Source organism: Acinonyx jubatus, chromosome A3, assembly GCF_027475565.1.
Source record: "Acinonyx jubatus isolate Ajub_Pintada_27869175 chromosome A3, VMU_Ajub_asm_v1.0, whole genome shotgun sequence".
NCBI classification, from domain to species: Eukaryota; Metazoa; Chordata; class Mammalia; order Carnivora; family Felidae; genus Acinonyx; species Acinonyx jubatus.
The window spans coordinates 97,805,766-97,819,990 of NC_069388.1; the positions used below are offsets into that span (position 1 = coordinate 97,805,766).

At 40.1% G+C, this 14,225-nt stretch overlaps 1 protein-coding gene across 2 annotated transcripts in view; it reads left to right on the forward strand.

The window, feature by feature from the left end:
• KCMF1 (potassium channel modulatory factor 1) overlaps positions 1-14,225 on the forward strand; it is a 79,390-nt gene that overhangs the window by 29,349 nt on the left and 35,816 nt on the right. Inside the window, exon 1 of one of the 2 annotated variants that reach the window (XM_053200832.1) lies at positions 9,588-9,654. The exons of the other annotated variant lie outside the window; for it this stretch is intronic. Coding sequence (XP_053056807.1) covers positions 9,603-9,654 — 52 coding nt within the window. The 5' untranslated portion in view covers positions 9,588-9,602. Of the gene's footprint in view, positions 1-9,587; positions 9,655-14,225 lie in introns of those variants that run through there. 2 annotated transcript variants of the gene reach the window in all.

A 14,225-nucleotide genomic window follows, 5' to 3' on the forward strand; every position in this document is an offset into this window, starting at 1 on the left:
GCCCCATGTCAGACTCAGCACAAAGCCCACTTCAGATCCTCTGTCCCCCCCCCTCTCTGCTCCTCCTCCACTGGTTCTCACTCACTCAAAATAAATAAATTTTAAAAAATAAATAAAAATTAAAAAGTCGTATGTGGCTAGTAGCTACCAGACTAGACAGCACAGGTCCAATGCTGATTAAGTAAGAATTGGGAGTAAGTTCTTTTTTATTTTTTATTTTAGAAAGATAGTGAGCATGCAAGTGGGGGAGAGGGGCAGAGGGAAAAAGAAAGAGAACCTTAAGCAGGCTCCACATTCAGTGCGGAACCCAACACGGGGCTTGATCCCATGACTCTGGGATCATGACCTGAGCTGAAATCAAAAGTTGGATGCTTAACTGACTGAGCCACCCAGGTGTCCCTGGGAGGACTAATCAATATATCTACCATAAGGAAAAAAATTTTTCCTATTTCCTTTACCATAAGGAAATTATTTTTTCCTATTTTCTTCTCCTTTCTTATTTATATCAGTATGAGCACATGGATTCCTATATTCAGTGGGTTATAATCTGGTACTTTTATTATTTATTTTGGTGCTCAAATTATCCTAGATATGACCAATGGAAACCCCTTCAAAGTTTCTTCTGTATCCCTTTGACATGTATCCATCATTCTTTCTGCATCATTCATTCTAGAACTAGATATTACAGGCTCATGTACTTGCCCTGCCCCAATCCCTGAAATCAACTTTCTCCAGGGAGCTCAGGTTCCTCTTAGTGGAGGATGCTGTTTAGAAACCAAGATCATGGTGCTGTGTGTGCTCATTGCTACCGGAGCATCACTGCTTCTAGACCCCCCCCCCCCCCCAGCTGATAAGGTATTTTAATGGCTATGGGCTGTTGCATTGGACAGTACAGATATAGACATTTCCATCATTACAAAAAGGGAAAAGGTGAGGTTACTAGTTTTCTGAGTGGGATGCAACTGGCTGGTGATGGCAATGCTGGGGCTGGAGCCCCTCTGCTGCTGGAGGGATGCTTTCTCTCTCCCACTAGGGCCTCCCGTTGGCAGAATGTAAACCAGAAGCCAGCTGCCAAGACAGTCTGAATAATTGAGTTTGCAGACCCGAGACCATGGTTGCTTAATCTCAGCACCATTAACATTTTGGGCCAGGTGACTATACTGGGCTTTGTAGGATGTTTAGTAACATACTTGGCCTTTACCAAGGCTTGATGCTGGTATCTCCCTCCCTCCAAACCAAATGTTTCCATACATTGCCCGATATCTCTTGGAGGGCAAAATGGCGCCTGATTAAGAACCACCTCCTGAACCCAGCATTGCAGAGCAAAGTATAGAAGGGTAGGCTTGAAGCTGAGAAATAGTAGTAATAAGCAGTACCTTACTCTTGGATTCAGATGTCCTTGATGTCCTTGAAATGTGAAGGAAGGGAAGAGAAGTTAATATGTCTGTGACAGCCCTGCAATATAGAAAGATTATTATATGCTTTTTTTTTTCTTTAATTGATGAAAAAAGCAATCACTTTGCAGTCAGACAGGATTCAAATCTTTGCCAGTAATTTGTTTACCTGCTCCTAAAGTTTGCTCTAGAATTTTGTACCTTGGAGTTATTACCATACCTTTTTTCAGTGGGTGAACTGCTCTTTTGAGTGTTGCATTTCAAAGTCATTACTGATATGTTGTCAACCTGGATGCATATTCTGTATGTTGCCCTACTCAGGGTCATACTGCTGAGAATCATGGCTAGAAATGTTCATATGTAGAGAGAAGAAGAAACATGAATAGTATTTATATCAAAGACAAGGTTTGCGGTGCCTCAGTTAGTTAAGCGTCCTACTCTTGATTTCAGCTAAGGTTGTGATCTCATCGTTCATGAGATTGAGGCTCACATTGGGCTCTGTGCTGACAGCACAAAACCTGCTTTGGATCTCTCTTTCCCCTCTGTCTGCCTCTCTTCCGCTTGTGTTCTCTCTCTCTCTCTCTCCCCCTCCCCCACTCCGGTCAAAATAAACATTTTTCTAAAACCAGTACTTTGGGGTGCCTGGGTGGCTTGTCACTTAAACGTCCAACTCATGATCTCATGGTTCATGAGTTTAAGCCCTGCATCAAGCTCTGTACTGATGGTGTAGAGCCTGCTTGGGATTCTGTCTCTCCTTCTGTCTGCCCCTCACTTGCTTATGTGTGCACTCGCTCTCTCTCTCTTTCAAAATAAATAAACTTAAAAAAATTAAAAGCCAATGCTTTTATTTTATTTTTAGCTTTAGATATATACTTATATTTGAATACCAGTTAAGCTGATTTCCTAGAGACTTATTTCAGACTCTATAAGCACTGTTCGTTTTCCTCATTTTGTTCTTTCCTTCTTTCTTGTCCGTACTATTGTATATCACTGTCCCTGATACAAAGATATGTCCTCTCTTAAAAGGAATCTCCCAAAGATCAGCCTGTTTACAGTATCTTTCAACTTGTATGTTTCATTATCATCTCATACATAATGTCTAAAATTAGACTAGTATGCTTCCTAAACCAGACTTACACTATCTCTTTTCTCCTGGTGCTAGAGCATTCTCTGTACTTTGTGTTCATTATTCCTAGTCCCCTCCAGAGTTTTGTGTCTGCTGTAGGTCCTTTTAGTTTAAAATCAGTGAAGGAACTGGAGCTGAATAAAGAAAAATATGTAACAGTTGAAGGTAACATTTTTGAGGACTTGTTAGATTTTAAATTGGTTAGCCTAGACAAGAGGAGGCAGTGACTGAATTCTTGTCTTAAACTATGTAGTGGGTTTCTGAGAATGAGTTTAGAATAACTGTTCTATGTGTGGGTAACATAGAAGAAAGGGACCTGAGGTTGTTTTGAAGAGAGAAGGTACTTCAGGAACTGCTTGGTACCAAGAGTTGTGTCAGAGGGAGGCTAACTGGGTTCTCTTAAACCCCTCCAACCAGAATAGTTCATCTTTTATTGTTTTGTCTTGTTTTGTTTCTGTGTTGGATGCATTTCCATAGTTGTCTGTCCCTCACTCTTCATACTGTAGTTTGCTTGTTTACATATCTTTATTTCCTATTAAATTTTAAGCACTAAATGGGTACTGTAGGTGTTCAGATTTTTTTGTTGATTGAAATAATGTTGTTTAGGTAAGTCAATGCAAAATTAGCTCCTAATATCGATCCAGGCCAAATCTTTCCCACAATAGAAAGAGCTGTCATGTGCCTTGCTTGACTGGGAATTTATCACAAGTGCATGCACAGACATTTCTAGCTCGAATATCATTAAATAGGTATCATTAAATCATATGTTTTCTGCTTCCTTCCTGTCCGCCGTATGGTACATTAAGGATTTCCAGTTTTCTTCTCCTTTCCTGAAACAGTTGCAGAAAATTAGTTTCAAAATATTTAAACCGTAGGCCAGGAAGTTCGGGATGCACAAGTTGGGGGGGGGTGCACGTGGGAGGTCAATACCATTAAAGTACGTTTAACCCTTTAGTTGTTTGGAATGACACTCTTTTCTTACACACATACAATCCGTCTTTCCAGGCAGTAAGTCCCCTACTGCTATTTGTGCTTATTGGCCAAGGCATCAGGAAGGCATTCTAAACCACTCCTCTGCTCTGTGGTCAGTGTCCACGAGTACGATCTTCACACTGCCTTTGAGTTGTTCAGCATGCCCAGATCACATACTGTGCTTGGGAAAGGTCATTCTTGAATGCTTTAGCTTGAAACTCAGTGACTAATTTATACTCTAGCAGGAATTAACCAGTATGGGATGTAGACCCCATCTCTAGGGCCAAAAAAAAAAAAAAAAAAAAGTTTTATTTCATAATTTCACTAGGTCAGCTATTTTTCCCATTTATACTTCTGCACAAAACCAGACATTATGTCACTAAAAGTCCTCTTCCATATCACTTTATAAGTTGAGATGGCATGGGAAATTTATCTATGTTGGTTTGTTTATCTTTTAAAGAGAAAATTTTAAACACAGAATTAAGGCTTTGCAGATACAGGTGAATTCCACTTGATATCCTTCCTTGATTCCATTCCATGTCCGTCCTTCTCTCTCTACCTCCCAGAGGCATTACTTTTTGCAGTTGGTATGTATTCTTTCTGTCTGCCTTTCAGTATGCATTCCACATATGTATGTGTCCATAAACGGTCATAGAATATTGTGTTGTGTATCTTATTTATTTACTTATCTATTTATTTATTGAAAGAGGGAGAGGGAGCAAGTGAGCGAGGGGCAGAGAGAGAGAAGCGAGGCTCACCCAAAGCGGGGCTCATGTTTTTTTTTTTTTTTTAACCCGAAGCATGGCACATGCTCACCCCCAATCCGGGACTCAAACTCATGAATCGTGAGATTATAACATAAGCGGAAGTCAGATGCTTAATGACTGAGCCACCCCGGTGCCCCTGTTGTGTATTTTTAAATTTACATAAGTGGTTCAAAATAGTAAGCATGTATCCTTTCACAGTTTGTTTTTCTGTGAGGACTGATGGGAATTGGTGTGTAGAGCTCAGTGTTGTAGTGTTTCATTGTATGATTGTATTGTGTCATAGGCTGTTGATTACCAAGTTTGAAGATGTGTGTATGCCAGATTTCCTTATATGTCTGAAAAGACCAAAAATGAAAAATAAATTATATATTTGAGAGTCAGTCTTGATTATTGTTCTGCACTGAATTGAAGGAGTGAGGCCAGACATGTTTCCACCTTACTGAGATTTTAAATAAAGGAGATGGTAATGTTTTTAAACCATTTACCAAGATAGGGCATAGGTTTTCAAAAATTAGGAAAATACTACTCTCAAGGGGCTCCTGGGTGACTCATTCAGTTAAGCGTCTGACTTCTGCTCAGGTCATGATCTCGCAGTTCTTGAATTCTAACTGCATTGGGCTCTCTGCATCAGCACAGAGCCTGCTTTGAATCCTGTGCCCCCACCCCCCACCCCCTCCCCATCTGCCTCTTCCCTGCTCACACGCTTTCTCTCTCTCTCTCTCTCAAAAATAAGTATTTTTTTAATTAGTCTTAAAAAACAAAATACTAGTCTAGAATAAGAACTTGTAAAATAGTGACTTTAGGTAGAACTGTGTTTGATTGATTATCAACCTCTGTAAATAAATATCTATAGGTACCTGTCTCAGAAGTAATTCCTCAACCTCAGGGTTTCACTTTAGAGAAGTTATATGATTGACAAAATTAGAGTCTCTTAGAAATAGTAAACACGACACTAAATGTATCCCTGTGCCACAGCAAATAAAAAGTACTGAAGACATCCACTTCTGAAACAAACAAGCAAAAACGGATTTATTGTTGTCAGAAGGCATGCCTCAGTGGATGACCCTGCATGGTAATCATTGGCTTGCCACTTAATGACAGTGTGCTTTTTGAACAAGGTACTTAATGTCTGTGTCCTCAGTTTATTCATCTGGAAAAGAACAACAGGTCAGTGACCACACCATTTTCAGCAGGTGCCTGGGGCATCAGGGTCAGTTAAACACTGATTGGTTGTTGAAGGAACATTGCTGGGTAGAGATGAGCCGAGGGAGATTCTCCTGTGTTGTGTTATGCCCATCTAAGTGTTTTAATTTCTGTAGCCCCTCCAGGTTTGAGATGTAGTGTCTTTTTTACTAGTATTCACTTTTCCAAAACTCTGGAAAATGCAAGCACTAGATATTTTCATAAAAATGATCACCTTCTCTAAGGACCCTTGTTTTGGGAGGGCTGGAGCACTCTGCCCTGTACCATAGACCTGCCTGGGAAGGATTTTCAAACAGAGGAGCAGTTTCTGTGCAGAAACCGAATTATACACACCTATGAGAATCCTGGGTTTACACATAAAACCATGGCTGACAGTAACCTGTTTCTCCCACCACCGACCCTGCCGTTTGTTACAGCTGCCAACCAAGCTTTCCGGGGCTGATGTGGCTGACTGGTAGCTGGTGCCTAGAAGTATTTGGCACAGCATTTTTACCTAATTCGTTTTCTTTTCTCCTATGGGAAACCAATCCCTATTGTTCTGTTCCTTTCTCTTCCCCCTCAATTTTCATCATTCAGTCATTCTTACGTCAAGAAGTCTATGATAGACACACATTAATCCCTTTTCCCTTCTCTTTTAAATGAGCTCTTATCTCGTTACTCTAGGAAAAATGTCCCCTTCCCTTTCCATTCATTCATCAGATATTCACTGAAATCCTTCTGTACCTCCTCTTCCTTCATCTTATGTGTGAATCAGAAAACAGCTCTAATCATGGCTGAAGATGATAATAGATTGAGTAATATAGAATCTTCTCTGTTTCCAGATAAGAGTTTCTGAAAGGCTGCTCATCAATGAGCAAGTCCATTGTTACTAAGATGGGTTTCCATTTGCAGGCCAGGGATGTGTTTCTGTGAACTAAGAGCGTAGACTAGTTCTTTAAAACCAAGCAAACCACTCATTTGTTCCCAAAGGGGCCAACTTCCTCTGCACTGAAAACTTTTAGAGAATTGTAGAGAATTTAACTTCCCTCTTTGACAAAATGAGTAAGGAACTCAGTAATATAACGTCCAGCCCCTGCCTTTCTGTCCGCTTTTTGGGGCAAATTTGAACCGGCTTTGAATCCTCCTTAGCCACAGAAGATTTATCACACTTTGCAAATACCTCATCACTTTGTTGTGAGGATTAATAAAGTAATATAGGTAAGCTTTCTGGCTCACAATAATGATAGAGGTTGCTACCGACACCACTAGAGTATAGCTCTATGTAGCAAAGATTTTTGTTCCTTGCTGTATCTGGCACATATTAGATACTCAGTAAATAATGAAAGGATACATGGATGCCCCTTATTGTCACATAGGACAGAACTTGTAGAATTCTACCTGAAAACAATAAAGTAAAAAAGCTGAGTCTCGGTAATAAAGGGTTGTTTTAAATTGCCAGGTAAATGTATCAGTTTCAAGCGAGTCTACTAAGTGTGAACAGCAAGCATGCTGCAAACTCCTCCGTGTTTTCCATACTTCAATGTTCCTCTCGGTCACTCGGTTCTCTTCCTTCTGAATCTTGCCCCTCCCCTCCCCCGAACTGTGTACCTCTTTCTCATTTCTCTTTCTCTGCCCTTGGACTCTCTTTATAGGTCTTTTCTTGAATGGTATGTGTTTGTATGAATTTCTCTACTCCGTTTTCTCTTCTCTTGACTTTCTCCCTTCACCATCGTAGAGATTTTTTAAAATAAACATGTATAGAGTTTTGGTGGTGGTGGTTGGTGGTGGTGTGTGGGAAACTCCTGGAGTTACTTCACCTTTGCAAGCATGATTGAATTTCCTCTGTGATTCTTTAATAGACAGAAGGAAAGCTTTTCACTCCTGATCTAAGCTCCCAGATTGTGTGAAGCATTTTAAAATTTGTCTTAAATTCCTTCCTCCTGCAGTTTTGCTTCTGGAAATATCCTTTGACCATCTTCTTTAATTCTGGCTACTTCTGCTTTTCACTGAGTTACAATAAGTGGTTCATTAATTGCTTCCATGTTCATCTGAGATCCTCTTCAAAGGGTTGCATGATTTTTCAACCACTTAATTCAAAGAACCTTTTCTTGGAAATTGTCCTTATCATTATAAAGTTGTTTTAATGACATAGTTCTCTGTGCCATTCTCAACATTAATTGTATTGTATAGCATTTGCAATATAATATACTGGGTTTTTTTGTTTTTTGTTTTTTCTAAGTCACACTTATTGGAAATGCAAGGGCCCTGAAGTGCCTGAGTGGCTCAGTTGGTTGTGCATCTGACTCTTGATTTGGGCTCAGGTCATGATCTCACAGTTTGTGAGTCCAAGCCCTGTGTCAGGTTCTGCGCTGACAGTGTGGAACCTGCTTGGGATTCTCTCTTTCCCTCTTTCTCTGCCCCTCCCCTGCTTGCACTTGTGTGCGCTCTCTCTCTCTCTCTCTCTCTCTCTCTCTCTCTTTCAAAATAAATAAACATTTAAAAAAAGAAGAAGAAAAGAAATGCAGAGGCCCTAGAGAGATAATACTTAGATATTTTGCTAAAGTAAAAAGAGGGTCTTCTCCCCAAATTACCTGGCACTAGAAGTCAAAATAAATTGTCATTGACAAATACTATGTTATATAATCCCAGGCCTTCAAATTCCAGGAGGGTTCTTTCCTTTTGTGTTCCTTGTCACTGTATTCCTTGACAGATCACTGCCCTTTATTGACCTTCCCTTCCCATCAGCTCTTCCCTACCTAAAAATTTATTGAAAAAAGAAAACGCTATATCACCCTTTGGGTTTTTCCTTTTTAAAGATCTGTAAATAGGGGGGCGCCTGGATGGCTCAGTCGGTTAAGTGTCCGACTGTGGCTCAGGTCACGATCTCACAGTTCATGGGTTTGAGCCCTGTGTCAGGCTCTGTGCTGACAGCTCAGAGCCTGCAGCCTGCTTCTGATTCTGTGTCTCCCTCTCTCTCTGCTCCTCCCCAGCTCATGCTCTGTCTCTCTCTCTCCTTCAAAAATAAATAAAAACATTTAAAAAAAATTTTTAGAGATCTGTAAATAGGGGCACCTGTCTGGCTCAGTTGGTAGAGCATGTGACTCTTGATCACAGCATTGTAAAGAAGTTCGAGCCCCACATTGGGTGTAGAAATTACTTAAAAATAAAATCTTTAAAGCAAATAAATAAACCATCATAAATAAATATAGCAGCCTCTTTGTTTCATTTTAGAAAATTAAGGGGAGAAAAGACTTTACATATTATGTTAGTGGCTTTTTAAAACTTTATTTTCTGTTCCCACTAGAGGGCATTCTTTCCTCTGATTTTAATTCATAGCTTTTGTATATTTATTTTACAGAACTGCTAAATAAAAAGATAAATGTAGGGGCGCCTGGGTGGCTCAGTCAGTTAAGCGTCTGACTTCCACTCAGATCATGATCTCACGGTTCACGAGTTGGAGCCCCACATCGGGCTCTGTGCTGACAGTTCATAGCCTGGAGCCTGCTTCATTCAGATCTTGTGTCTGTCTCCCTCTCTCTCTGCCCCTCCCTCGCTTGCATTCTCGCTCTCTCTCCAAAATAAATAAAAGTTAAAAAAATTTTTTTAAATAGATAAATGTTGAGGATATGAATGTGCTCAGATACACCTCTTACAGATAGGAGTTGTCAGAAATATACCATTCTCTTCATTTAAGTTTCATCTGTGCCAATATCAAAATTGATGTCAAACTATATTTCCTAGCATTTTTACCTCGTAAGTGAGCTTGGTTAGATGGGGGATCACAAATATCCCACCATAACTTTATGATGCTGTTTGTGCAGTTACATTTTACAGACCAGTGCTTATCCTAATTTATGTTGCAATATGGCTAAAGCTAGATTATTCAAAGATGAGTTTGCGTATTTTATTATGTGGTTAACTCAGTTTTTGCAAGCTGTATTTAACATAGGGCAAACGAAACCTAAACATATTTTGTTAATCCAGTAGATCTCAGTGCTAACACCCAATGGTTTTCCAGCCTTGCCTCTCAAGGCAATGTTTTATTTGACAGTATTTGAACTCTTGTTTCTGTTGTGACATCATGCTTTTCTGCAGGAACTTTATCCTTAACATCTAATCAGAGGCAGCTCCATTCTTCTATTAAAGAATTGATAATTTGACATGAGCCGCATATATGTTCTGTTCCAGACTTTCCTGAGCCTCCTGGTACCAGGTACGACCACAACTGCTAACCAGGAGGCTGTGCAGCAAAGAGCTAACTTTTTTTCCTCTAGTAGGAGCCGTAGATTGTGTGTAGTTGACACTAAGGGAGCAAATTTTGTTAGTCTGTGTTATTAAAATGAATTCAGACAGGTATACTCAGAAGGGACTCTAAGTGGGAAATCTGGGCTCTTTGTCAAAGCTAAATGAGATTTGGTAACTCAGAGTGGGAGTGGGGGGCGGGGGGAAAGGGAGACTTGGTCGCTATCAGGAAACTGTTGCAGAGCCTGTGTATGCTTCTGTGCTTTTGTTTGCAGATTTAGAGCTACTTGCAAGTAGAAGGTGGTATGGAATCTTCTACAAACTTAAGATACTGACTTAATTAGGTATTGATTTAAGCTTATGTTGACAGATTCGAAGAATTAAATTAGAAGTGTTAAATGGCAGAGCTATTACAATGAGAAGGGCAGGCTGTGTGGAAAACTGATATAAAACATTTTCACCTCCTTGATTTTTTATTCATAGTCCTCTAATCACAGAAATCCTCCATAGCATATTTGACACCATAGATAATTTATAAAGCAACTCTTATGTTTTAAGAGACCCTGCTAAGAACTTACCTATCATAATGTTTGGTGGTATGGCTGAACTGTATATTTGTGTTTGAAATAATAACTTTGAATCATAAAAGTTGTGTCTATAGACTTGAAGTTAGGAAACATACATTTTAGAAACGACTCCATGGGGCGCCTGGGTGGCTCAGTCGGTTAAGTGTCCGACTTCAGCTCAGGTCACGATCTCGTGGTCCGTGAGTTTGAGCCCCGCGTCAGGCTCTGGGCTGATGGCTCAGAGCCTGGAGCCTGCTTCCCATTCTGTGTCCCCCCCTCTCTCTGCCCCTCCCCTGTTCATGCTCTGTCTCTCTCTGTCTCAAAAATAAATAAATGTAAGAAAATTTAAAAAAAAAAAAACGACTCCATGAAAAATAGTTAATATTATTTTAAAAACAATAACAACAGCCCTATTTCTTAGGATTTAATTTTTTTACGTAGTCTTTACACCCAACATGGGGCTCGAGCTCACCACCCTGAGATCAAAGGTTGCATGCTCTACTGACTGAGACAGCCAGGCATCCCAACACTGCTGTTTCCTAAAGATCTGACAGTTACTAAACTCCAGCTTGGTTGTAGGTGAAGCCTCCCACCACCTCATACCCTTATCTCTTAGGAGAGCTATGGGCATTTTTTTTTTTAATTTTTTTAGTTTATTATTAAAAAAATTTTTTTTTTAATGTTTGTTTATTTTTGAGAGAGATGGAAACAGAATGGGAATGGGTTAGGGGCAGAGAGAGAAGGAGACACAGAATCTGAAGCAGGCTCCAGGCTCCAAGCTGTCAGCACAGAGCCTGCTGCAGGGCTTGAACTTACAAGCTGTGAGATCATGAGCTGAGCTGAAGTTGGACGCTCAACCTACTGAGCCACCCAGGTGCCCCATTCTTAATTTTTTAAAGTTTATTTACTCAGAGAGAGAAAGAGAGAGAGAGGCAGGGAGGGGCAGAGAGAGAGAGACGAGGAGAGAGAATCTAAGCAGGCTCCGCACTGTCAGCACAGAGCCTGATGTGGGACTTAAGCTCATGAACCATGAGACCATGACCTGAGCCGAAATCAAGAGTTGGCTGCTTAACTCACTGAGCGCCACAGGCACCTCAAGATCCATGGGCATTTAGATTTAGATAGCCTTGAATTATATCAGAAGAGTAAAACAGGCAAGGGATAAGCACCAGCAGACCTTCCTACTGAACGTGATGGATGCAGAGTTTGGTAGCATCACCATCCAGGGTTGCCGTAAAGTTTGTTCACGTTATATTGGTCAGCCAGCATCCCCACTATGGGAAGGAAGGTCAGGCCTACACAGTAACATCAGATGGGACACACCAGAAAGTTAGTGTTCAAAGCTGGGTTTACCTTTCTGGCATCTTTTTAGCACAGTTCATGCTACATTTGTTTGGCAAAGTTATTGTATCCAGTTAGATTAAACTTCCATTTGTGAATCTAAGCAGTTATTTACTGCTTTTCAAGATTTTTATGTTTTATGTTTATGTTTTATGTTTAAAGCGTTATCATGCCTGGCAGCTGTTTTGAATGAGCAAATTTTGAAGTATTCCATCCTTTTGCTCAAATACCATCTTTTCTGTGAAGCTTTCTTGCCCGCACAATTTTTCTGTTTTCTGCTTTATTTTCCTCCATAGCACTTTCTTCTAACTTGCTTTACAGCTTCATGTGTTTTTATACCTGTCTTCACCCACCAAAGTGTTAGCAGCTTCATAGGGGCGGAGCTCTGTCTGTGTTGTTTATTGCTGTCTCCCCACCACCTAGAACATAGTAGGCACTCGATATTTATTGAATTTGCTGGAAAACTACTGGCTTGATGCCATCATTTGGCTTTCAGTGTAACTTGGTGAGATCTCAGTACATCTCTGGAAATCTTAACAATCGTGAAGGATATTTTGAGGACTGATTTAAGAGGTTGTATATAGAGGTGCCTGGGTGGCTCAGTCAGTTAAGTTTCTGACTCTTGATTTTGGCTCAGGTCATGAGATGGAATCCCTTGACAGGCTCTGCACTGAGCGTGGAGCCTGCTTAAGATTCTCTGTCCGCCCGCTGCCCCTGCCCTATTTGTGTAAGTGTGTGTGTGCACATGTACTCTTTCTGTCTCTCAAAAAATAAAAAATAGAGGCGTCTGGGTGGCTCAGTCGGTTAAGCGTCCGACTTCGGCTCAGGTCACGATCTCACAGTTCGTGAGTTCGAGCCCTGCGTTGGGCTCTGTGCTGACCGCTCAGAGCCTGGAGCCTGCTTCACATTCTGTGTCTCCCTCTCTCTCTGCCCCTTCCCTGCTCATGCTGTGTCTCTCTCTCTCAAAAAATAAAATAAAAATTTAAAAAAATTTTTTAAATAAAAATAAAAAATAAAAGGTTGTTTATACTATTACTGATATCAAATTGTATACCAGAAAATATGATAACCTAGTCCTACCACATTTGAATAAAATAATGTAAGACCTTCAGGCACACCTGGCTGGCTCAGTCACAGGAATGTGTGTGATTCTTGATCTCAAGGTCATGAGTTCAAGACCGCTCGTGTGTAGAGATTACTTAAAAATAAGTATTTGTTTTAAAATTTAAGACCTTCAAGGGCACCTGGGTAGCTCAGCCTGGGTGGCTCAGCCGGTCAAGTGTCCAACTTCGGCTCAGGTAATGATCTCATGGTTCATGAGTTTGAGCCCCACATCGAGCTCACTGCTGTCAGTGGAGCTCACTTTGGAGCTCACTAAAAAAAAAAGAAAAAAATTTTTAATAAAATAAAATTTAAGACCTTCAAATTTTTCTTCTCATATGATTCTCACAGCAAACTTAATAGATGAAGAAATGTAGTAGAGTACAATAAGTGGTTTGCCTAAGAGCCCATGGTTAATAATAAGAATCCATGTTCTTTTTTAAATAAAAACTTATTCAGTAAACATTTATTGAGAATCGGTAATCTGCCAAAACTATGCTAGTTTTCCATCTTGAACTGACAGCCCAAGAGTTGTTATAAGCTTTGTTTTTTGTTTGTTTGTTTGTTTTTTATTGAAGGGGGAGGAGACTTGAAGAAAAATTGAGGGATAGTTGAGGACGTTTTTCAAATAAATGTAAAGGAAAAGAGTGGTACTACAGATCCCCTCTGCTAGATGTGAAAGTATTACCTTTCAAGATCGCTGAGTACTCCACTCCCCCCAGAGGAAACCACTGACCAAAATTTTGTCATTCCGTATTTTCCTTTTATAGTTTCACTACATGTTTGATTTCCTAAACTAGATAGTGTTTTTGAACTTTAAACTATATATGTTCTTTGCAGGGCGCCTGGGTGGCTCAGTCGGTTAAGCTTCTGACTCTTTCATGATCTCAAGGTTCGTGAGTTCAAGCCCTGCATTGGGCTTCATACTGACTGGAACCTGCCAGGGATTCTCTCTCTGCCTCCGTCTCTGCCCCTTCCTCGCTCACTCTCTGTGTCTCTCTCTAAAAATAAATAAATAAATAACTTAAAAAATATATATGTGTTCTTTGAGACTTTCTTTGATACATCTGAGATTCTTGAAGTCTTTACCTATGGCTATGATGCATTTTCTAATTCATTCTGTAATAGACTGTTGATGGGCCTTTGGGTTGTTAACATCCCCCCTCCCTTACCATGTTGCAAAAACTGCTGTGAACATTCTTCTCCATTCTTCTGGTACACATGGACAAAAGATTCCCCAGGGAATATACGTAAGAGTGAAACCTCAGAGTCATTGGAATTGCGCATATTTAACTTGACTAGAATGTGAACAAAATTTTCCAAGTTGTTGTGATGATGTATGCTCCCACTAGCAAAGTAGAAGTGTTTCTGTTGTATCTTCACTAGCACTCAAAATCATCAGATTTCTAGGTTTTTGCCAGACTGGTAGGTGTAAAATGATAGCTCCTGAAAATTTTATTTGTACTTCTTTGATGACTGATGAGATTGAGCATCTTTTCATATATTTATCGGTCATTTGTGTTTGTTCTTTATA